Raw genomic sequence first — 24,302 nt, 5'->3', positions numbered from 1 at the left:
CATTACGATGATGTCACGTCAAAACTACATATCTTCGGTCTTACCGACTATACGTCAATGACGCTATGTGAATTAACGGTGTTTATACATTCTCAAATACACATGCTTCCGACGCCTATGCTACATGTACACATCAGTGTAAAGTAGTTTAATTATCTATAATAAGTCTCATTATGCACACGTACTTTATTTCAACAATGTTTTCTGAACGCTAGGGCCATACACAAACGCCGCCCCTGAAATCAATAAACCTAAAACAGCAAAGAAGGCGATATAGCAATGTTCTGACACACCTCTGAACCTGACCGTGTTATACACGCAGCATAGAGCAAAGAAGAGAAAATAATAATGATTAAAGAAAATCAGCTGACCGGTCGCGATGTTTTCAAGTTCATTTCATGTTATATTTAGCATTTTATATGACGCTATTGGCTACTCTTCCCTTACCTTTATTCTTTATTCGTATAAAAATACCCCCAAATCGCATGAAAATACACACAAAACACATGTTCTTCAATCGTGCATTTATTAGCTTCTTGTTTTGGTGAAGAAATGTCACTTTAGCTTCATCGCGGATGTCCTGAATGAGGAAGTGTACACAGGACGTGTCATGCAGACGTAAGATGATTGACAAAAATCAAATCCAGACTCAAAACACATCTGTTTAACTTTGCATTTGATTAATGTGCCACTGTGCCTCTGACCGTCCGACTGTTTGTGCTGTACTTTATTTTATTGATTATCTAATCTAAACTATATTTTATTTTATTTTATTAACTGGTTAATTTTTATTTTTCTTATTTCTTCTAAACTATGTTATTTTATTTTTTTATTCTTAACTGGTTACTTTTATTTTTCTTATTTCTTAACTGTTTTATCAAATGGATATTTTTAATTTCTTCTATGTAAAGCACTTTGAATTGCCATTGTGTATGAAATGTGCTATACAAATAAACTTGCCTTGCCTTGCCTTGCCAGCTGTGTACAGCAAATGATAGAGCTCTGAGGTCTGGGTGATTGTTGCTGATAGGCTCGCCCAATAAGTGGCGCCTGCACAATCCAATCACGTTTGAGAGGGAAAAAACAAATTGGTGGTTTCCGAGATTTTTCTTTTTCCTTTTTAGAAGTAACGTGTACTTACGGTTATGGATAGAAATGTAGCGGAGTAAAGAGTACAATATTTGCCTCTCAAATGTACTTGAGTAAAGTCATGAGTACTCCCCAAAAATTATACTCAAGTAAAGTACAGATCCCTCAAAATTGTACTTAAGTACTGTACTCGAGTAAATGTACTCCGTTACTGTCCGTGTTAGGACTCTGTCCTTCCTGTCTCGAGCTTTCTAGCTCCCTGGGCAGAGTCATGACATTGCCACGTCTTTCGTGTTTCTGTAGTGTTATGTGTGGAGACATGTGGCTTTATGTTGTTACTTAATGCCACGTGTCTTCCTGTTATGTCTCTAAGCCCCACCCTCCTATCTCCTGTTAGGGTTTCATTCCCATCGTCTGTTTTGTAATTCACCTCGTTAGGGTTTCATTCCCATCAGCTGTCACCACTCTCCCCATGTAATCACTCCTCGTTAGTGTCTCCCTTTATATGGTCTCAGTTTCTCTCTGTTCAGTGTTGGTGCATTGTCTTTATCTTTTGTCTTATGGCTATTGTCTCACGGTAGTATCACAGTTTCTTGTCGTGTTGGACTACCCTGTTTCCTGTTTCGGTTTTGTGAAGTGTTTTGTTTCTAGTGTTTGTTTTCTAGTGTGTTTTTGTTCTTGTTTTTCCCCATTGCGGGTGTTTGATTTAATAAACATTTATATTTAACCCCTCGTCTGCCTGCATCTGGGTTCTGTCAAAACCATTTCGTGACAGAATGCACCAACCCATAAGAACCCAGCAGGCGGCGATTTTCCCTGCAAGGCCTCACCAGCCTGGTCCCCTCTCCAGCATTCGCCAGGGGAACTTGGACCGGGACGAGTACCTGGACAGGTTCCTGGAAGCCGCAGTGGAGGAGCTCTTCGGGGAGGAAGAGGTGACGGCGGCATTCAACAGCGGACTGAGGGACCCCCTATCGCCTGCGGAGATGAGGAGGCTGAGACCGCTTGGCTTCGAGGGTGTGCTCCAGTTCGCCATGAGCCGACCGGAGCCCAGTGTCTCCGTCTGTCCGAGGTTGTCTTCTCCGTTGGGCCCCATCCCAGAGGATCATACCCTGGAGCTTGGGGTGGTGACCACCACCGCACCATCAGCCTCGGACCCTGCAACCTCTTCACCACCTACCAGTCTTCAGGGCAAGCGTGGAAGGAGAGAGTCCTGGGGGTCCTCTTCGGAGGCCTCCAACGCGGAGCCAGCCCCGTCCTTCACCTCCTTCCTCCAGCCGACTACCAGGAGATTGGCTCGGCAGAAGAGGAAGAGGCAACGGAGGGGGGCACGTAACCCAGCCCAGCCGGCGCTCCTGCCGGTTCTCCAGCCGGGTTCACAGCCAGTGATCCAGCAGGCGTCCAGACCTGCCTCTCCGCAGGTTTCCAGACCTGCCTCTCCGCAGGCGTCAGGACCTGCCTCTCCGCAGGCGTCAGGACCTGCCTCTCCGCAGGCGTCAGGACCTGCCTTTCCGCAGGCGTCAGGACCTGCCTTTCCGCAGGCGTCAGGACCTGCCTTTCCGCAGGCGTCAGGACCTGCCTTTCCGCAGGCGTCAGGACCTGCCTTTCCGCAGGCGTCAGGACCTGCCTTTCCGCAGGCGTCAGGACCTGCCTTTCCGCAGGCGTCAGGACCTGCCTTTCCGCAAGCATCAGGACCTGCCCTTCGGCAGGCGGCCGGACCTGCCCCTCCGCAGGCGGCCGGACCTGCCCTTCCGCAGGCGGCCTTCCAGCCGGTGCCTCAGCCGGCCTTCCAGCCGGTGCCTCAGCCGGCCTTCCAGCCGGTGCCTCAGCCAGTTCTCCGGCCGGCATCACCTCAAGCTTTTTTCCCCCTTGGACACACACCTCTCCCTAGCCCCTTCAAGTCCCCGCCGGTCTCGTCCGGTTGCTTCAAGTCCCCGCCGGTCTCGTCCGGTTGCTTCAAGTCCCCGCCGGTCTCGTCCGGTTGCTTCAAGTCCCCGCCGGTCTCGTCCGGTTGCTTCAAGTCCCCGCCGGTCTCGTCCGGTTGCTTCAAGTCCCCGCCGGTCTCGTCCGGTTGCTTCAAGTCCCCGCCGGTCTCGTCCGGTTGCTTCAAGTCCCCGCCGGTCTCGTCCGGTTGCTTCAAGTCCCCGCCGGTCTCGTCCGGTTGCTTCAAGTCCCCGCCGGTCTCGTCCGGTTGCTTCAAGTCCCCGCCGGTCTCGTCCGGTTGCTTCAAGTCCCCGCCGGTCTCGTCCGGTTGCTTCAAGTCCCCGCCGGTCTCGTCCGGTTGCTTCAAGTCTCCTCAACCTGTCCCACCCTTTTCTGGTGTCCCCAAGGTTTGGCCTCCCATTCCCCCACCCCCCCTCCCATGTTTGTTGTTTTTGTTGACCCACCCGAACCCCTTCATAGCCTCCATTATGTTCCCCTTAGTTTGTTCTGTGTTGTGCTTGTGGTGTTTGTCTTTGTGCTTTGGTGTTTTGGCCCGCTGAAGTTTCTCCCTTGAGACGCCATGGGGCGTTTCTGGGGGCGGGGGTAATGTTAGGACTCTGTCCTTCCTGTCTCGAGCTTTCTAGCTCCCTGGGCAGAGTCATGACATTGCCACGTCTTTCGTGTTTCTGTAGTGTTATGTGTGGAGACATGTGGCTTTATGTTGTTACTTAATGCCACGTGTCTTCCTGTTATGTCTCTAAGCCCCACCCTCCTATCTCCTGTTAGGGTTTCATTCCCATCGTCTGTTTTGTAATTCACCTCGTTAGGGTTTCATTCCCATCAGCTGTCACCACTCTCCCCATGTAATCACTCCTCGTTAGTGTCTCCCTTTATATGGTCTCAGTTTCTCTCTGTTCAGTGTTGGTGCATTGTCTTTATCTTTTGTCTTATGGCTATTGTCTCACGGTAGTATCACAGTTTCTTGTCGTGTTGGACTACCCTGTTTCCTGTTTCGGTTTTGTGAAGTGTTTTGTTTCTAGTGTTTGTTTTCTAGTGTGTTTTTGTTCTTGTTTTTCCCCATTGCGGGTGTTTGATTTAATAAACATTTATATTTAACCCCTCGTCTGCCTGCATCTGGGTTCTGTCAAAACCATTTCGTGACAGTCCGGCTCTGGTTGTTTCCAGAGTAAGACTAAAACTCTTGTGTGTTTATACATTTGGGTAATATTAGAAAGCCATCTGCATTTAAACATAAATGTCAATCCTAACTTTTTATTACGTCAAAAATATTGATTCCACATGAGTCCTATTTGTAGCTACATAAATGCGCTTTCTATGATCTCATAAATATCAAATTGGCATAAATCATATTCCAGATGCTAAAATGTGTACACATGAAAACACACTAAATTGCATGTTATAAACTTGTTTATATCTTGGTTGTATTTATACAACTGAGTTTTTAATTGCCATACCAGTGCTCTGAAACCATTTTAACACCATCCTCTGTAATGATGAAGCCATTTTGTATTCATTTTTTAAAGGGATTAGCTCTCCCAAAAATCGTAATTCTGTCATCATTCACTCACCATTTTGCCATTTCCCGTATGACTTTTGTAATTTTACTGAACCCAAAAGAACATATTGTGAAGCATGTTGGTAACCAAACAATAGCAGTACCCATTGAGTTGCATTGGTCAATGGGTACCGTTATTCGATAACTAGCAATATTTTAAGTAAGTAAGTCAAACAGATCTAAAATGACAAGAGGGTAAGTAAATGATGACAGAATTAAGATTTTTGGGTGAACTGTCACTTTAAAAAAAACTTAATTAGATGTGAATACATTTGGAAAAAACCTTTATAGTGATGGAGATTGCTAAGACTGTTAAGAGTCCATGATGGTAATGTTTAGCATATTCATCAAGATCTTTACTGCACACATATATCAACGTTCTTCACAGGTGTCATCAGATGCTGTAAGAAGACGTATCGTCTACCAACCAACTATCTCACACTCTAAAAATAATTCAAGCCATAGTGTCAGCCAGTCCCGGCAGTCCTGGCCAGAGGAAGAAATTCGACCATTGAGATGAACACCGAGAAGCGAGGAAAGACAGTTGGGGGAAAGAGACGGTTCCAATTTAAGGTCACAAACCACAGACAGATTAATGCAGGTTAGGGAGGCAAATGCAAGCATAGAGATCTTTCCATGCTATTTTTCATTCCACTGGTTAAACGTGAGGTCTCTCATTAAGGGCCGTGGTCTCACCAGAGTCTCTCGCCTGCATCTCTGCATCACCAGACTTCAAGCACATGTAGGCCACATGGTTCAAAAGGTCAGTACACTGCAAGAAAGCACAACACACACATGAACATAAACATACAGACACTGGAAAGAAGGGAGGAGAGGATATACAGAGCGAAGAAAATAAAACGGGATAAATAGACCAAAAAAGACATACGCTGAAATAAGCTTGATGAATAAGGCATTGGAAGAAATTGAAAACCTTCTGCTGAAACATTTGGTGGAAAGTTGGAATTTTATGGGAGACAAATGCCTTGAAAGTTTATGTGGCACACATAAAGTCTGCTGAGACAAATGCTGAGCAAATACTCTAACGAAAAGTATTAGACCATCTGGGACAGACAGGAGAACAAATTTGCTGTGCACACACTTAACCGCAGGTTAACTCCTTATGGCTGGAATAAGGCAAAATAAAGAGCCATCTACCCTGATGTCTGAGACAGTAGACTGCAGTCATAAAATGTGTCTGCTTTCCTAAAGAGCAGCTTTATTGATTTCACTGCTTGAAAATCAAATATCTTTATTTTATTATGGTGTCTGAAAGTCACAGAGAAATATTTACCTGTACATTACGAACAATCAATTCATCCATTATTGATTTACCCAGAGTATTGAGCAAACTTACAGGTGGATCTCCTGGCACCTGGTTCTGCGTTTCTGGGCCAAGGAAAGAAAACAAGCTTTCCCTGCAGTTCTCTTTGAATTATATTACACTCTCTCAGTGACCAGGCCTGTTTGTTTTTAAATCCCATCTGTGGGGAAGACAGACCCACATGGTCGTCGGCTGTGGCACGTGGAGGTCCGGGTAGGGAGAAGATGAATAAACACAAATCATTCATCAAACTCAGTTTGGCTCATTAAATTTGCTCTAAGGCCCTCTTTACCTAATTTTCAAAACAGGTTCGAATAAATTACGAACAAATTACGTTGGTCAAAATGTCAATGGGTTGAATGGAAACTGGCAGAGCTAATAACAGATCAGACAACCCCTCATCACTACATTTGGTGTAATAGAGACTCTTGATTTCTCAAGGCATAAGCCTCACATGGTCCCCGGGCAGCTGTTACGGTAGAACAGCAAAGCTTGGCCGGGTATTGACCTTCCAATGGCTGGTGACCCACCAAGCATGCTAGTTTCCACTGAGCCCCTTTGGTCAAACACTTTTAAGGCATACAAAATAAAGCAGCTTGTGCATTTGAAGAAATTATATTGCTCAGAAGTTATATATACTCAAACATTGATTTAAGAATTAACTTTATCTCAGATGTTTCTCCTAACATTCTCAAGGATAGACCGATATTGGCAGATATGATTATTGACATCCTAAAATTCTCAAGTATAGACCGAAATAGGCAGATATGATTATTGACATCCTAACATTCTCTATGATAGACCGATATAGGCATATATGATTATTGACATCTTGTACAGTGGAGTATAGAGCTATAAAAGGAAAATGGAGAGCAAAGCTCAAATGTTGTTAGAAAAAAAGCTGTTAGAAATAAAAAATATGGCTGCACGATGTTGAAGGAAATGTGATATGCCATAACTTGCTCAATAATGTAATATATGGTACAATAATGCCGTAAATTTGTCAAATTAAATTACATTATATTAAAATATGTATAAACTGAAAAATCTATAACCAACATACATATTTTACATTCTTTCTTGGAAAGGAAATAATATTTCTAACCTTTTCCAAGCATTTTTCCAAAAAGCAATGTTTTATTGTTGCAGTACATAAAAGCCTTAATGCAAACCATATATTTCTATATATTGTGCAGCCCTCATGAGAAATGAGTCAATATGAAGAAATAACTTTTATGCAAATATACTTTTTATGCACAATAAAAAAACATGATATTTGAAAACGGAGTTCTATCTATTTTTGCAAACTCTTTATATCGAAGCCACAAACTTGTGATTTCAGGCTTTGAGGTTTGAAAGTTTGAGACATTGCATCTCTTCTGAAACTGTGAGGTGTGACCATAATCTAGATAGAACTACAGTACATTTTTTTCCAAGGGAAAAAATAAGGAGAAGACGGAGGAGCAACCCTTTGCTCTCTAGTAATCTCATTTTTTTATTTCTAATGAGAAGGTATAAACCAGAATATGAGAGGGTAAGGGGGAAATGGTTAGGGTACTTTGGGAGAAGGGGAATGTACAAAGTGCCATTTGGGAACAGCTGCCATTTCTGAGTGAAGTGTTTATAGTGCAGCTAACTGGGAGTCAGGGAGATGCCCCACAGTAGCTCAAGCCCGTAGGCAGGGGGGTTCGGGTGGTTCGAAGAGTTGAAAAATCTGAACTTTGGCGAAAATTCGCGCAGCATTAACCAATCAGGAGCTTGCTCTAGTAGGGATATTGTCAGAATATTGGCTTTCAGACCCAAATTTCTCTAAGTTACTCACATAGCCTAATAATTTTTTTAATTCATAACGTACCATTGCGATAGAACTGACACCCGAACCATCGGAAAATTTCAAAGAGATGACAAAATGGCCAAGCGGTTGGGAAAGAGAAAGGTTAATTAATATGCATAAGAAAATGTTTTTAATTTGAGTACCACTAAACTATTAACTATTAATAAACTATTATACCATTAGGAGGCATAATAAATACATTTCAAATCATAATTAAATCTCCACAATAATTCAAGTAGTACCTCCGGCCCACGTAATCTTCTGTTACAAACCAACCCGGCCCCCCATTAAACAGGGAGAATTATGTGGCCCTTGCAGAAAAAAGTTTGGGGACCCCTGGTCTACAATATAATAGCCAAATAAACGTAGCGTAATTATAATAATAAAACATAGCAAAGAGGCATTGACAGAGAGTCAAGAAATGATGATGAGAAGAATTATTATTAATATTTCAGTAAAGTTCATTAAATCTATTCTGTTGTTAGTGTGGTCTTTAAACTTATGAACTGTGTATGGACTGACAAAAGTGTTACATGAGGAAGCAATTTGACAACATATATTTTAGGTGCATCAAAAAGCGTGCTGGTTAAGATACTAGCAGACAAGCTAATCCAGCAGAAATTAGTGCATAAAAGGTCACCAAAATGAAGTATTTTAACATAATTAAATACAAAAGGAGGAGAAAACTGCAAAAAGGTCCACTTTTTGAAAAAAATAACCTCTCCTTTCAACTGGCTGGCTACGGACCTGTAGCTACATGTGGACCATAGAAAGTATTTATCCAAGAATACTTCAAAACCTGACATGACTCATAGCGACACTGGTGTTGCCTTCCACCGTGATCCAAAAACAACGACCACATTGCAAACATCACACCCAACATGTGTCCCCTGAAGATTGATACATACCAATGTGATGCAATAATAATACAAATACAAAATTAAACCCAAATACTTTATTGTGTCAACAAAATTCTCAAATAAATAGAAATAGTACAATTAAAGTTGACCTACTTTTTTTCAAACAACAGAGGCAGATTTGATTTGAAAATGAAAAGTTTTCTTCTTGAATTAAATCAACTTTTAACAGAAGTTTTGACGAATTACATAAATTAGCATTGCAATTTACAATTTACATTATATATATCTTATTTTTCTATTAGGCAAATAAAGTTTTTGAAGGATATTTGTACCAAAAAATTATGTTGTATTGCATTTTGGAAAGCATTTATGAATCTTGTAAATTATTTATTATAAAAAGATATTTAATAAGAAGTTCTTATTAATTCTACTGTCAAGAGAGCCTAAAAATTAGTGATGGCCTTCATAGCCTTTGTAAACATGAACCATAAGATCTGGAAATATAATTCACAGCACACTGCCCTTTTTCCCATAAAGTGAACCTGATCTTGGAATCAGCAGGAGGAGACAGGCATGAGAGGAGGATGATGTGTTGTCGGTTTCCATGACGCCGTACTGAAATCCTCAGGCATGAGCTCTTCAGAACCTCTGCACACAAGAGACACAATCTAACCATACAGTGTGTGAGACTTTACATATGGCAAATAAACCCACACACTTATGTCACACTTCAACATACACCGACACTTACAAATACCGGCACACAGGAACATATAAAACATATACCCACACATAACAAACACCACAGAGAGACCATTCATCTCATTCACATTTAATTATGTACAATCGGGGTAATTGTTAATTATTTCTTCAGAGTAATTCCTCACCTTGTTGGCAGCTTTTCGCCCTAAAAAGAAAAAAAAGAGCATTAGAGTTTCAACAGGTATGTAAAATAATGAGATAAACAACCACAATTGTGTTAAGATAATATAAATAAATAAAGCAAATTGAGGAACAACAAATGACTTACCAGCAATGAACTGAGGCAGCAGCCAAAACAGAATTCCTAACATCACAATTATAAATCCTAAAACTGTCATATACCACTGAGTGGAGTCAGGTTCTGTGGATAAAGTTCATTGAAAAGCGTTAAAAATTCTGTTTATGACAGTACACCACGTCTGCCACCTAGTGGTCAGAATTAATGTTTCATTTATAGGATATTAAGGTGTTTTCCATTCAAGAAAATATTTGTGTTTGCATCTGATTCACCTGTGACAGAGAGGATAAAGCTTTTGCGGATGGGAGTGAGCAATGACTTATGGGATACCCTGCAAGTGTACTTATATCCCGAATCCTCCAGGCCAGGCAGCAAAAGAAAAAAAGCTGAGAGAGAGTATGTGCCATCCTGGTGAACCCGATGACTGGAGTACAGAACATTCTTCATAAACACAGGCGTAGGGCTGCCGCCGACTTGTTCCCGAAACCACTCCATGTTTACATCCAATGGATAGTATCCCTCTGCATCACACACGACCTTCTTGTCCTCGCCAAGTGTCAAAGACAACGTCGAGCCCACATTCAAAGACACTCGGGGTTGTTCTGTGGAATAGATAAAGCCATTGAACACATTAAATATTCTCTTTTTTTACTCGCAAGCATACAAAAGTTTGACATCTCACCGCTTAGGCTAACAGGGATATCATGGGTGCCAAATAGAGGAGGGACGAGAACAGAGCAGATGTATGTGCCCTCTGATGTTTTTCTGGTGGGTTGAAGTTTAATGGAGGCATTTCCAGCACCGATGGCTTTGATGGACACTCCGGTACCCTCAGATTTCCCTGTGCGACTAGAGTAGCTAAACAGCCTGCTGCGTTCCCCGTGTCGCTGAAGTCGCCATTCCACTGTTACATTAGCCTGCTTGTGATCCACTGCAAACTGACAGTGCAGAGTGGGTTCCTTCAGGAAGCCCACTTCCGCAGTGGGGGTCCGTGACAGGATAACCATCCCAGCTGGCAAACACGTGAACACATGTTGAAGACCCGCATTGATAAAGCTGATGAATGATATTCTTATTGACTCTGTTACCTGATGTTGTCAGGAGGTCTTTATCATTTACTATTAACTTCTGTAGAGAGTCCGCCTGTCCCCCGACAGGAGCAGAAGGTGTGTGTCTCAGGAAGGTGGTGATGATGAACGTGCCTTTAGAATGACGTAATGTACAGGTGAACCAGACGTCATGCTCTTGTGCTCCCACAGCAGGCCAACGCATTACAATCCCTCCAGTGTTGTGTCTCCGTATCTCACAGTTTAATGAGTCCTCCCCTCCCTCCAAATGACGCCTCATATCAAGTCTAGAAGCTGCAAGAGACACAAAAAATGAACACAACTCATTTTTGAAAGAACAAATATATGAGTTATGGTGAAGGAACGTTCACTTACCTGTAATAAGGAAGGTTATGGTGGGGTATAAAGGTCTGTCACCATCATTACCAAACTGAATAACAGCTTCTCTCTGGATATACTGTGTCTCTATGTGGCCCTCTTCATTCAAGTTAGCTTTCTCATCCACAAACTGACAAGGAAGCCATTGAGGACCATCAACAGATTGAGATCCATTTACACCTGGTGAAATAGAAAAAGATCTTGGATCTAATAGTTAAAAAAATAAGTATAAACAAGCAATCTTCAAAACACGTTTGTCCTTTGTGTTGTTAAGTTTGTTTTTAAATACAGTTCCTGCTTTCGTTACATGCACATGTTAAATTAATCTATATTATATTACATAAATGTAACAAAAACGAAGCAAGACTTGATACAAGTTAACTTGCTATGTTAAGGACTTGAGCGATATGAGATCGTATAGTAACAATGAAACGAATGATCAAACATTTAGTTGATTCTAATCCATCGCAATAAATAAATACCTAAGCATAAAAGCGCGAGGATAAGAAGCCCCAAACCCCTAATCATGTCTAATGTCGTCCTAAGGACAGTCGTCCGATATTCTTATGAATCCCATGCAAGCGCAGTCTACTTTCACTTTCGTTTCACTGAATTCATTTAGTAATAGTAACGACATCACACACAGTCTGTCAGGCACGGCAGCGGTGCTGTTATGCCGGTGAACTGACTAACGTACACAATTTTTTGATCGTATAAGATTAGCGTGTAGATGGACCAGGATAAAATCAGTAAATGTGAATAGCTGATTATTAATTTATTTTATAAATAAGTGATTTCTTGGAGCGTTGTGACTTACTGACACAGAACGATACATCCGGAATCTGAAACTGTATATCAGTCAAAGGCCACATGATGGCGCTAGAGAGATGAGGGCACGAGCACGTATTTTACAGGTTAACAGGTAGTATAGTTATTTTGGGGTTGCATTTACTTACAGAGAATCTATAAAATTCATCTTTTATTTACATTGAAACTCAACAAATAAATACAAACAAATATTCACAAAAATTTAGATAATTCATTTGAAATCAAACTATTTGACAGTCAATATTCAAAAAGCGTTTTACATATATATATAATTTATGTCAACCAGACATTTCCAATTTCCAGAATAATATACAATAATCTTCCCTCTGAACAATTCAAAAGAAAAAAGGACAATAAATTAAAAAGGATAAAATATTCAAATAGAGGCTCTAACAAAGATTTTTCCTGCGAATGTTCAAGATGTCGTTTTTGCCGTACTGAAATCCTCATGAGCTCTTAGAATCTCTGCACACAAGAGACACAGAATAAACATACAGTGTATGAGACTTTAAATGTGGCAAATAAACACACGCCAACACTTGCACAATCTACCACATATATAAAACAAAACCCCACAAATAACAAATAGCAAAGAGAGCTCATTCATTGTATTCACATTTATTACATGGCTCATTGGAATGCTTGATTCTGATTGGCTGGTCGCAACATTTGAAGCGTTTGGTTCAAGAAATTGTTAAAAAATCTTGTTTTTCATTATGTTATGATGTTTTTATTGTGTTTTATTGTGTCAGTTAGCTGTGGGTTTTTTTGTTATTATGGCTTTAATCAGAACCAACCAACTGCAGTTTGATTGATATTAATTGGAATGCACAATAAAAAACATAATTTTGCAACCAAACTTTTCATTTGCAGGTTCGCTATTCCCAGATAAGAACCACTCAAAGCTAATAACACAGTAAACTGGATGCAGTTAATCATTTTTACAGGTTTTCTTGACAAATTAAATGTAAATATATATATATTTATGTGCTAATAAAATAATTCAAATTTACTTTTGATATCCATTTTTTTTTCAATTGGCAAGCAGCCGTGTAATAGGTGGGATAATACAAGCAGCCGGCTGTTATAGCGAAATAAGCACCCTCAATGGTAACACTGTTGGGGCTTATTTCTGCGATAACAACCGGCTGCCAATACATTATCCCTTACTTAATCATCTAGAACCTCAGTCATTTTTCATTTGTAAAGGGAATATTGGTAACTTCATTATTCATCATAGTAATTCCTCACCTTATTAGCAGCTTTTCGAGCTAAAAGAGAGAAAATTAACATTACAGTTTGCACAAGTAGGTAGTACAATAATAAAATAAACAACGCATATTGACTATGAAGAATTAACAAGCAAAATAATGAAAAGGGTAGTAATCACATGAAGAGATCAACAACAAATGACTTACTAGCAATAAGCTGTGGTAGGTACTGATAAAGCAATCCAAACATAACAACTATAAACCCAAAGAATGTGATATACTCCATAGTCGAGTAAGGTGCTGTGTAGAAAAAGTTAATTGAAAAAAGTGTTAAAAATGAATAACACTGTTTATGACACTGCATAATTTCTACCTAGTGGTGATATTAAGATGCTTTCAATGTTTTTCAATGTAACAATTTTACTTATTGTAAACCAAAAGTTTTAGATTGCATAAAACATATTAAGATAACTACAATGTTACTAATAAACCATCTTGTGGAAAGAAAATCTTCTTGGCTAACTGAACATTAACATATCCATATAAGTGGGTGTTCTTTTTTTAACCTTTTTATAAAGAATTCATACCACATAACTTATGCCGTACATCCGAATGAACGAGACAGAGACATGGAAAGGGAATAAAAAAATGGCCTTAAACTCAGCCAAAAATGTGTTGAGCCACGTTATAGATAAACTCTACAGGACAGCGACCCTCAAGGACTGAGCTTGAAGATCTCTGCTATCGAACAAAAGTTTCGAGAACAAAATGTGTGTGTTTGAATTGCATCTTGTTCACCTGTGACTGAGAGGATAAAGCTTTTGCGGATGGGCGTGATCAAGGACTTATGGGACACTTTGCAAGTGTACATATATCCCGAGTCTGTCAGGCCAGGCTTCAGATAAAAGAAGGCTGAGAGAGAGAATAAGCCCTCATGGTCATGTTTATGACCGGAGTGTAGAACATTGTCTAATAACACAGGTGTGGGGCTGAAGCCGACTTTTTCTCGCAACCACTCGATGCTCACATCCAGTGGGTAGTATCTCTCTGCATTACAAAAAACCTTCTTGTCCTCGCCAAGTGTCAAAGACAACGTTGAGTCCACATTCAGAGACACGTGGGGTTGTTCTGTGGAATATATAGAAAAAATAACATTAAACCCATCAAATGTTGTTTTCTTTCATTTACATACAAAGGTTTAACATCTCACCACTTAGGCTAAGAAGAATAGTATGGCTGCCATTGAGAGGAGGGACAAGAATAGAGCAGATGTAGATGCCCTCTGATGTTTTATGGGTGGGTGGTAGTTTCAAGGAAGCGTTTCCAGCACCGATGTCTTTGATGGACACTCCAGTACCTTTAGATATCGCTGTGTGGCTGGAGTAGCTAAACAGTTTTCTCTGTTCTCCGTGCCTCTGAAATATCCACTCCATTCGTACATTCGCTTTCTTGTGATCCACTGCAAACTGACAGTGCAAAGTGGGTTCCTTCAGGAGGCCCACTTCCACAGAAGGGGTCTGTGTCAGAACAGCCATCACAGCTGGCAAACACATATGGAACACACTTTAATTTATCAAAGTAAAATAGAATAGCTGATAAAAATAACAGTGGGAACATTTGTCATGTTACAGTCCTTCTTGTCAGAAGTTTTCTAGTTCTGTGGACAGGGTCGTGAGAGTACCACGTCTTTTGTGGGTGTTGTGTTCATCGTGGAAGTTCATGGCCTTTGTGCCATGTGCTCTCCTTGGCCCTGTCCCCTCATTTCCCCATCTATCTTAAGGTCCTCATGTTCACTGTCCTGTGCCTGTTTGTTAAAGTTTGTGTGCAGTTATCTCCCGTCTCAAGTTTACCCTGTTTCTGTCTTGTGAAGTGGACTTTTTTTCTTGTTGTTGATTTCTCTTGGAAAGTATTTGTGTTGAGGCCTTTATCAATTTACTGTTTGCCCCCTTGTGGGTATTTGTTTTAATAAAGCCTTTTGTTCTACTGCTGTCCTGCTTATGAGTTCTCTCTCGAAATTCGTGACAACATTATGCTGCTTGACCCCTTCAATAACAGTTATTACCTGATGTTGTCAGGAGGTCATTATCATTAATTTTTAGCCTCTGTAGAAAGTCCACCTGTCCTCCGGCAGGAGCAGAAGGTGTGTGTCTGAGGAAGGTGGTGATGATGAACGTTCCCTTAGTGTGACGTAATGTACAGGTGAACCAGATGTCATACTCTTGTGATCCCACAGCAGGCCAGCGCATTACAATCCGTCCAATGTTATATCTACGGATAATACAGTTTAATGTGTCCTTGTCTCCCTCCAAATAATGTCTCATATCAACTCTAGAAGCTGCATTAGGAACAACAAATGAGCAAACAGTTAGAGATCTCATTATTGAAAGTCTAGTGTAGTAGGTACTTTTATCCATCAAAATGTATCTTTGCAGCGAAATAACATATTTAAAAGTGTTGTTCTTGTAAAGATACTTTTTTAAATTTTACGCGCAGATTTTTTACAAAGCTCATCGCTCTGAAAAGTGAGGTGTGCTATGATTGGCCAGTTAACCCGTGCATAGTGATTGGTCAAATACTGCAAGAACTTGATGGAAATGTAACACCTCTTTCCATATTTGGAAAATCAGGTTTCAAAGCAATTTTGACAGGTACGCCCACCTTACTTGCGTATACATTTGGCCGGTCTTAGTCATACTTAGATCATACCACGAACTGAAGTAGATTTGTAGGGGCGTACAAGGCGTTTCAGGCAGATCTGGGTGAGCATTCGCTTTTAAATAGAATGCATCTTTTGCTCCGATACTTTAATATGGGCAATTTTACGTCTAATACATGCATGGGCAACAATTACAAAAAAACAAAGACACAGAAAAACACATTTTCGCACCATATGACCCCTTTAAAAATAGCTTGTCTGGTGTTCTGCAAGGGAAAATCATGCAGGTCTGGAATGACTAATATAAATATGATGAATAAAGGATAAAAAAATTTTTCCTTTAAGGTAAAAAAATAAACCACACCAATGGTGACTAATCTGCACATAATTTGTCTTAAAGCATATTAAAAACACAGGCATATAAACAACAACAACATTTAGATTTTCACCAGAGGGGGATTTTATAGAACTTAGAAATATTATGAAACTATGCATAACTATGTTAGTAAAGTATGAAACCTTCACTGACCTGTCACAAGGAAGGTAATATTCGGATATAAAGGCCTGTCACCATCATTACCAAACTGAATCGTAGCCTTTTTGTGGATATTCTGTGTCTCTATGTGGCCCTCTTCATTCAAAAAAACTTTCTCATCCTCAAACTCACAAGGAAGCCATTGAATATCAGATTCAGTCCCATTTACACCTGCAGAAAGACAGTAAAACAAGAAAGTAAATTAGCCTATATACGTAAATTGCGCAAATTAGGAGCACAAGAGGATATTATTTTGTGCCGTAGAGTTGTTTTTAAATATAGTAACTTCTTTTAAAATATTATTAATTTAAGTCAACACGCGTAACACAGTAAACATCATGTAAGTCAATACAGATAAGGTATTTAGACAACTCTAAACAGTTAAACCTTATATTAATTACCTAAGCATAAAAGCGCAATGATAAAACCCGTCAAAATAATGTCTAATTTCCTTCGGACAATCATTTTCTTAAAACCACAATGCAAGCGCAGTCTACTTTCAGTTTTGCTTCACTACTGAATAAGTAAGTGATGACAACAGCCTTTAAACGTGATTGGCCAGCCAGCTGTAAAATAGTAAACACCTTGTAAGTAAACTAGCACAAGTTGCTTTCGATCCTTCTTATTTTATAGGCCGATCAGGATCAAAACAGCGCATGTAAATAAGCGATTAAACGTAGCCTACTTTATAGGCAGGCTACGTGATTTACATTTAAACGGTATGGGGTGTTGTGATTAGGTTATTTAACTAATCAAAATATAAGAGACACGATAAAAGAAAACAACATTAAAGGGAATGAAAAAATACTTTTTCTATCGATGCTGTAAATGATACACCGCGCGGGGGCGCTAAAGAAACAGGGACGTTCTTCTTTCACTTTGACACGGAAGCACACACGCACACGAAATCCTCGTTTGAATCCTTACACGATGGCTGGCTTATTGAGCATCGCTCTTTGATATTACGATTAGCATATACACGTGAAAAGCGTGAAATAAATTGAGACATTGCAGTAGCAGACATTTCATTTCACAGCGCGGTCGTTCAGTGGAGATGAGTTAAGTTAAGTTAAGTTAACGTTAACTTACTTCAGCTGGTGACACCTCTTCAAGCCAAGCAATAATGGACCAAGGTACTTTAGCTCAAGCCTTCAGTAAGCATGTCTTATCTGTCGCGGTCAAATACATTTTTTTGTGAAAATATTCCATACGTGCATTTTTGCTTAGAAAATAATACCATGGTAATCATAATTGGTAAAGTAAATCACTATAATAGCATGAAAATAATATTGTAACAAGACATAAAACATTTCAGAAAACATAAAACTCCAAATAAGATGTAATATACGTTCCGTAATATTAGCTGATATAAGTGGACGTTTACTAACTATGGTTGCATTTCTGAAAGTATGAAAAAGTGAAGCGCGCTGAAAAGTATCAAAAGAAAATGTTTCTTATGATCTTAAAAACGTTTTGATAAAAAGGCATATGCTTAAATGCTTAATTCATTTTGTGGACATATGTAAAGTGTTCTTATATGAATTTCTTTTTTTTTAAAGATGAGTTGGATTTATTTTTAATTATAAGCTAATTGATGCTTTTCCATTTTTGTTATTTTATTATTTAATTCACAGTTTTTAAGTATTATGTTATTTAAATGATGCCTGGAAAATGCAGGGTTTGCCCTTTATTTGCCAGATGTATATGACTCTTTTCCCATTTTTGAAGCTTTAAAAAGCACATTAAACATTAACGAACAATTAATTAAAGAAAATTAATCCATATGACTCCAGGGATTTAAAATAACCTTTGAAGTAAAACAACAGGTTTGTGTAAAACACATAAATTATTAGCTACAAACATTAGTTTCCATTAAGCGGTTGATTCATGCTCACAAGAGAGTCGAGTTCTGACATGAGCATGTCCTCTTGCCTTTAATAATACACCTTTTGGTTTTCAGAATCATGGCTGAGTTGTGAGAAGACTGCTGTGCTGCAGGGTGGATTCCTACTGGCCAGTAAGAACTGCCAACCTGAGCCACTCTCCTCCCTTAAAAGGGAGGACTGGAATCAGATTGGAAGTCCAATTGTAAACGCAGTCAAAGAGATATGCGGACATACACTGAAACACACCAAAGGCACGCTCTTCTGGAAAAAGAAGATTCTCTGTATCGTGTGGAGTAAGCTCCTGGAGATGAGGAACACAGAAGACATTGATATGAGATGGAAGGATGACCCATTATTTGCTGTACAGAACAGTCTTCCTGATATTAATCATACCTTACTGTTCGAGTTGGTCAAGTCAATGAGCTTCTCAACTATCTATGTGGAGCTGCTGTTGTGCTTTCAACCTTCTGAACGGTGTAAAGAGCTTCAGCTCCTGGTTAATCATGTGACAAGCAACAGCACGGAAGCAGATGTCAAACTTTTTTTGGAGGTTTGGTGGGAGCTACTGAAGGGGAGGAGAGGACCTCTTGATACGCTAGACCAGCTTTTTACAGCTCAATGTTCACGCTTGTTGACATCCACAACAGAGCCATCACCACTGGCATCAAAACGATTCAAACCCGACCCAGAATCCTCCTCCACCTGTATGTTAAATGTGCTCTTCGAAGGGCTGAGGGAAATAAAAGAGCTTTTGACTTCCTCTGAGATATGTTACTTTGCCCTCTCAAATTGCCTGGACACACTGTACACCTACTACCTTTTAAACAGTGCATCAGACCTCCCAATAGAACTTAAACTCCAAAATGTCTCTCGCACAGTGAACCTCAGAAAGAAAAATGAATCTGTGGATGAATTTGATTTGGTTGAGGTCATACGTGAGGTTGAGAGAGACCTCGCTGCCGCTCTGACTCCTGCTGAGACCAAACCATGTGGAATGACATTCATCCAAGCCATGCAAGTTACGCTGGAGATTATATGCTCATGGGAGGTTATGGGGCTTTTGAAGACGCCCACCAATGATCCGAGTCCCACATCAATCCGTCTAAAGGAAAGCCTGAGTAGAGTTCTATCATCTCTAGAGAAGCTGTCGCATGCTAAGGACCTGATTGGTAATGGACAGACTTTGAATAATCTGAGAGTTAGTATAATAGGATTACTGACCTCTTTCTCATTCAAAGTCCCTGAATGCTCTACGGCAGAATTAGCTTATATTTCCATGGTCATCATAGACAATCAACTCAATGGATTTCAAGGCCTTCCTGAACTATTCGCCTCAAAACTAAGCCAAGATTTCAATGAGGCTGAATGGATCGAGTGCCTTGAGAGAAATAAGAGCATGTTTCAAACCAAACATCTCGTGATGGCATTAATCTCCACACTCATAGCCAAAAGTCAAAGTGATGCTGATGTGCAGCACTGCAAAAAGCTGAAGGTTCTTATTGTGGACATATTCTGCCAGCTTTCCCTACCCGATAAAAATTCAACTCTGTCTCAAATACTCTCCATTTCTAAAAAAGGCCTTCACGGGTTTCTGCCTAGTTCTATGACTGCAGGCTTTGCCGAAGAGCTCAATTTATCCTTCAACAGTATCATTCAAAGCGGTACAAACAGCAGCCTCGATGCAGCCGTCTCTGCTGTGGCCCAAGTAGCTTTCCAAAACCCTGAAGCCGCCCTGCGTCGATGCTGCCAAATGGCTGTAGTCAACCTTAGATCTCACTCCCTGATTGCTGAGATCCTTCAGCATCTCCCCGGTCTTATGTCCTCACGGTCAAAGGTTCACAAAGACACCGGAGACAACCTCATGTGTAGATGTCTACAAGACACTGTGTGGAGCAAGTTATCATCAACTCAAGAGGAGAACCAGTTTCTCCAGTTTGTGACTGCGCTGATGAAGTGTAACCTTATTGGATCTGAAGGAGAAAAACTGAGTTTTCTTCCCCCCGAAGAGGTCTTGCGTGTGTTTGTCCAGCCGTACCTCTCTTCTGGCAGCTCATGTAGCCTGGAGATTTGTCTGCGTCTTTTGGGGTCCACCCTGTCCCAGGATTGTGAGAGTGACTCTGTACATTGGGTAATGAGCTGTTCTCCATTTCCACTTCTATACTGTTTAGCTCGGCTGTTGAATGAATGCTGTAGATGCTGGGAGCTGCCAGTAGAGGGCGACACACCCATTTCAATAGAATCCAAAGAGTTGCTTTTATCCGTCCTGCACACTTTGGGGACAATCGTTGGGAAGGAGGTCGTCTGTGCACCTGATGACTGGTCCAGAGCTCTTTTTTGGCTTTACAGTCAAGTAGAGGAACTCGATTGGACCGTGCGTCTTTGTCTGAAAGAAGTTTGGGGAGAACATTTCAAGTATGAAGTCCCAATCTCTCTGTTAGCAGTGTGTGATCTTCCTGAACAAGAGTGGTCTGGCCTTCACTTGCCTCAGTATGGACAGGGCACTGGACTTTTAGCATGGTTGGAGTGCTGCACTTTGTCAGATAGTGTTCACAAGACAATGGTGGACTCTCTCTCTCTAAACCTGCTGAAGCCAGAGGAGGTCAACATGTTTAGCAAAGGGTTGTTGGTGGCAGTGTCTCAAATCCTCCCCTGGTGCACAGCTGGGGAATGGGACAGACTTTTAAAAGTATTACAAGAGCTCTTACAATTCAACAAGCTATATGTACCCTTCTCTTTAGAGTATGTTGACTTTCTACCATTACTTGATCTCCGACCGTTCTCTGTCGAATTGCGTCTGTCAGTGTTCCTGCTGCGAATCTTCCAGCTACTCTGTAGTTCCAGCTGTTCTGATTGGCTGATGCAGAAAGGCTGGGTGCATACAGGACGTCTTTACGCCACCGCGATGAGGGGCGTCATCAACGCGGTCTGTGAGAAGTTGCCTCTGCCATCCACCACAGGGTCACCTAAAAGTGCTGTGGAGAAAACTGGAGCTTGCAGTCAGGAGGTCCTGTTTGTATTGGGTCAGTTATTCTGTCACGTGCTGCATGTACAGGTGATGATACCAGGCCAGCCAGAGGCTCTGTTTCTCTGCGCCCTGGAGATTCTGACTCACTATGAAGCTGTGCTCTCGGCGTATCCAGACAGCTGCACCGCCCTGCAGGGACTCAACACACGACACTTCTTCACTACAATCGCAGACAATTTGCAGTGCTCTGATATGAAAGCTGTTCTCCACCAGAAGATAACTCAGCTATGAAATCATACTTGTACAGCATGAAATTGATGTGATTTTCTTTTGTTAGTGACAGAATAGAAAATAAACACTTGTGCATAACAGTTACGTGTTAATCATTTATATTTGTGTGGATATAGGATGGCAAAGCTATGATCTGCAAAATTAGTCGTAATGAAACAGGTTTGTCATTCATTCAGTGCTACAGCAATAACAACATCTTCCACAATACATCTGTTAGCCACAGGTTTTACCCGTTTATATATGCTGTTCTAGCGTTCAGATAGCATAAAATAAGCAAAAAGTAGACTTTAATTTGGATATTTTATAGTATGTATTTTATTATCAAATAAAAGCAAATACACAGACCCACTGCATCAAAAACTTTCTGGTAACGTATACCATACACACATTAATCTTTTTGCTACACATAGATTCACTCCTATTGTTTTATAAACCTAACCACACCTTGCTGATTTAATTTGATCTCTTGCCCTAAGGGTAAAATGTTTTAAAACAGGCCTTAGCATACATTAAAAACCTGTAACAGCACAATACTGTGTTCCAATATATAATTCATATATAATATATATATAATAAACAGTTTCACACAATTTCAGTTTCTGTATAAGAGCATCAGTTGCTTACAGACAAGTACAACGTAACTTTAGATAGGTAACGATTTGTTGTGACAATTCATTTCAACAATAAAGCACAGAGACAATGATAGCTGCTGAAGACATAATAACGTGATTGAAGCAGAACTATTACTCATGTTTAACTATAAACAGTGCATCTTTACATTACGACTGTGCTACCAATCTGTGGCATTCATGACAAACCACTTAATGTCTCGCTCACTTCCCACAGCTTCTTGGCCACAGCATCGTCCTGAGCTTTGGCTGCCACCTTCTGCACTGCACAGTTGGAGAAATACCTGCCGCTCAGGGATTCAATGCCCTCTTGCAGGGCACAGTGTAGAGTTGTCTGGGCACCAGCTTCTATGTCCTTGAAGAACATAGCTGCAATGGGCCTGTATACAAACCTCCTAATCTCTTTATTCGTGTAACGACCCAGATCAGAGTCTACAGCACCTGGTGAAAAACGTGGATTGGCACGACTGGTTAGACAAGGCCGAGTTTAAATAGAATATAGGAATGCAACAAAATGAAAGTTATACAAGAATAGTGTTTGTGAGATACAGACCTGGATGAAGGCTGTAACAGGTCACATTAGTTCCCTGCAGATTCTTTGCAAGCTCGTGTGTAAACAGGACGTTGCACAGCTTGCTGTGGGAATAGATCTTAAAGATGTCAATGTAACTATCGCCCACTCCAAACTCCTTGTGTGTGCGAAGACAGTCGAAGTCAAGGTAACCCCAGTTGTGGAAATACGAAGACACGGTGACAATACGGCTTGGTGCACATTCTTTCATTCTTTCCAGCAGCAAGTTAGTCAGGAGGAAGTGACCGATATGATTGACACCAAACATAAGACCAAGACCATCCTCTGTGGTGCCCTGCGTATAGACCCCTGAAATGTAAAGGGCATTTATTATCAATGATGTTTCTGCCATAAATCATTTAGTACCATGGTAGTGACTAAGAACTTAAAACAATACTCTAGCATTATAGAGCTTAGTCGACGTCACACCACGTTGAATGTTGCGGCATCTTGGGAAGATCGCTGCTATTGCTTTCAATGCAGTGTTCTGTTTTTCTTGTTTGATAGGAAATATGACTATGGTAGGTTAGTTTTCTGTGTTAAAAACTGCAATAGCATTACGTCATTAGTCGTTCAGGAAAAGCCCATGGTTCTTTCACTTACGATTTCTCTATATATCACACAAAACAAGTAAAGGTACATATCATAACAATAATAGCAGTGGAGTATTGTTCTCCAAAGATGGCGGCGCAGCTGCAACATGTAGCATAGGGCGTGACGTCAGCTTCTCTCTTGACGTAAAAGCATGGTACATTTTTGTTAGGGAATGAATTGTGAATAAAACATGGTTTAAAATATATGTTAACCTGCGTTGTTGATGAGAATATCCAGTCTTTCCTCCGTCTTAAGGAAAGTTTGTGCAAATGAGCGCACGGATTTCAGACTGGCTAAATCCAAATGCATGAAAATCACATTTTTACTCCCGCTTTCCTGTGTCAAAACAAGAAAACCCGATCAGTTATGACATCAAAGTTTCGCGAGAGTGTCTCACGGTCATACAGTTCCATATGGTTACGAATGGCTCTCGCGGTACTTTGACGTCGTTCACCGTTTGGTCAGCGCAGTTACAGTGTTATATTAACTCCGACACACATTTTGTAGATGTTATTATTTTAAACTGCAAAATAATGTATTCTTTTTCCATACTCGTTTCACGACCGCAACAGCCGCTTCGCCGCGCACTTCGTTCCGACATGCCAGAATGACTCTCGCTCCTCTTCTTGCTAACTCCACAGCCGTCGCGTTACCTATGCCTGTATTACTGCCTGTACACAACCAAAATGCGTTTTAAGCAACTGGAATCAAACACGTTAAGCTTGACACGTTTCTTAAAATGTTTAAAGTGTAAAAGTATACGATCTACGTAGTTGCGCCAAAAAGATGCACTTCACGTTACCTGTTACGATGACAGTTTTACCGTGCAGTTTTGTCTTGCTTTTGCATTGTGCCCCACGCACAAATTGACGGAAAAATATCAGCACGGCGATAAAAATACCTGCGATCAACAGGAGCTCATTCATTATTCCTGTAAAACGCAACACAGGCTAGACAAATGCGGAAGTAACACCAGTTGTTACACTACGAACCTCAATTTCCAAATATTTCTTTTTCGGGTTGCCATACACGTGTAATGTTTGTGTCAACCGGATGAACAAGATTCTTTGTCAGAAGCAATGTTT

The 24,302-nt window shown here is 40.6% G+C and overlaps 4 protein-coding genes across 9 annotated transcripts; 1 reads left to right on the top strand and 3 right to left on the bottom strand.

Annotated features, from left to right (window-relative positions):
- Window positions 1–8,681: 8,681 nt before the first annotated feature.
- LOC306908151 (tapasin-related protein-like) lies at window positions 8,682–12,143 on the bottom strand. 2 transcript variants are annotated; one of them, XM_079480768.1, is made up of 8 exons: window positions 11,869–12,143; window positions 11,049–11,231; window positions 10,695–10,967; window positions 10,289–10,618; window positions 9,879–10,208; window positions 9,637–9,729; window positions 9,494–9,513; window positions 8,682–9,254 (listed from the first exon to the last, which is right to left on the bottom strand). In XM_079480768.1, exons 1-8 carry the CDS (start codon window positions 11,921–11,923, stop codon window positions 9,246–9,248), a joined length of 1,293 nt encoding a protein of 430 aa, XP_079336894.1. In that variant the 5' UTR covers window positions 11,924–12,143; the 3' UTR covers window positions 8,682–9,245. The 2 variants fall into 2 exon arrangements, with proteins under 2 accessions (XP_079336894.1, XP_079336895.1); XM_079480769.1 differs by having other exon boundaries at window positions 11,534–11,879.
- Window positions 11,963–17,129, bottom strand: LOC306908150 (tapasin-related protein-like). Of its 4 annotated transcripts, none has more exons than XM_079480767.1 (8): window positions 16,866–17,129; window positions 16,276–16,452; window positions 15,153–15,425; window positions 14,301–14,630; window positions 13,889–14,218; window positions 13,298–13,390; window positions 13,131–13,150; window positions 11,963–12,344 (listed from the first exon to the last, which is right to left on the bottom strand). In XM_079480767.1, exons 3-8 carry the CDS (start codon window positions 15,409–15,411, stop codon window positions 12,336–12,338), a joined length of 1,041 nt encoding a protein of 346 aa, XP_079336893.1. In that variant the 5' UTR covers window positions 15,412–15,425; window positions 16,276–16,452; window positions 16,866–17,129; the 3' UTR covers window positions 11,963–12,335. The 4 variants fall into 4 exon arrangements, with proteins under 4 accessions (XP_079336893.1, XP_079336892.1, XP_079336891.1 ...); XM_079480765.1 differs by having other exon boundaries at window positions 12,015–12,344; window positions 16,683–17,126; XM_079480766.1 differs by lacking the exons at window positions 13,298–13,390; window positions 16,866–17,129 and adding an exon at window positions 16,683–16,805 and having other exon boundaries at window positions 12,013–12,344.
- gemin4 (gem (nuclear organelle) associated protein 4) lies at window positions 16,832–21,767 on the top strand. Of its 2 annotated transcripts, none has more exons than XM_079480763.1 (2): window positions 16,832–17,414; window positions 18,242–21,767. In XM_079480763.1, the coding sequence occupies exons 1-2, from the start codon at window positions 17,405–17,407 to the stop codon at window positions 21,421–21,423; spliced, it is 3,192 nt and encodes a 1,063-aa protein (XP_079336889.1). In that variant the 5' UTR covers window positions 16,832–17,404; the 3' UTR covers window positions 21,424–21,767. The 2 variants fall into 2 exon arrangements, with proteins under 2 accessions (XP_079336889.1, XP_079336888.1); XM_079480762.1 differs by having other exon boundaries at window positions 17,168–17,435; window positions 18,242–21,502.
- On the bottom strand, window positions 21,718–24,219 carry dhrs13b.1 (dehydrogenase/reductase (SDR family) member 13b.1). Its single transcript, XM_079480770.1, has 5 exons — window positions 24,020–24,219; window positions 23,770–23,888; window positions 23,430–23,553; window positions 22,606–22,932; window positions 21,718–22,493 (listed from the first exon to the last, which is right to left on the bottom strand). Exons 1-5 carry the CDS (start codon window positions 24,141–24,143, stop codon window positions 22,231–22,233), a joined length of 957 nt encoding a protein of 318 aa, XP_079336896.1. The 5' UTR covers window positions 24,144–24,219; the 3' UTR covers window positions 21,718–22,230.
- Between the last annotated feature and the right edge of the window lie 83 nt (window positions 24,220–24,302).

This window comes from Barbatula barbatula, assembly GCF_947034865.1.
Source record: "Barbatula barbatula genome assembly, chromosome: 19".
NCBI lineage: Eukaryota > Metazoa > Chordata > Actinopteri > Cypriniformes > Nemacheilidae > Barbatula > Barbatula barbatula.
This window is presented reverse-complemented; position numbering and strand designations above follow the sequence as displayed.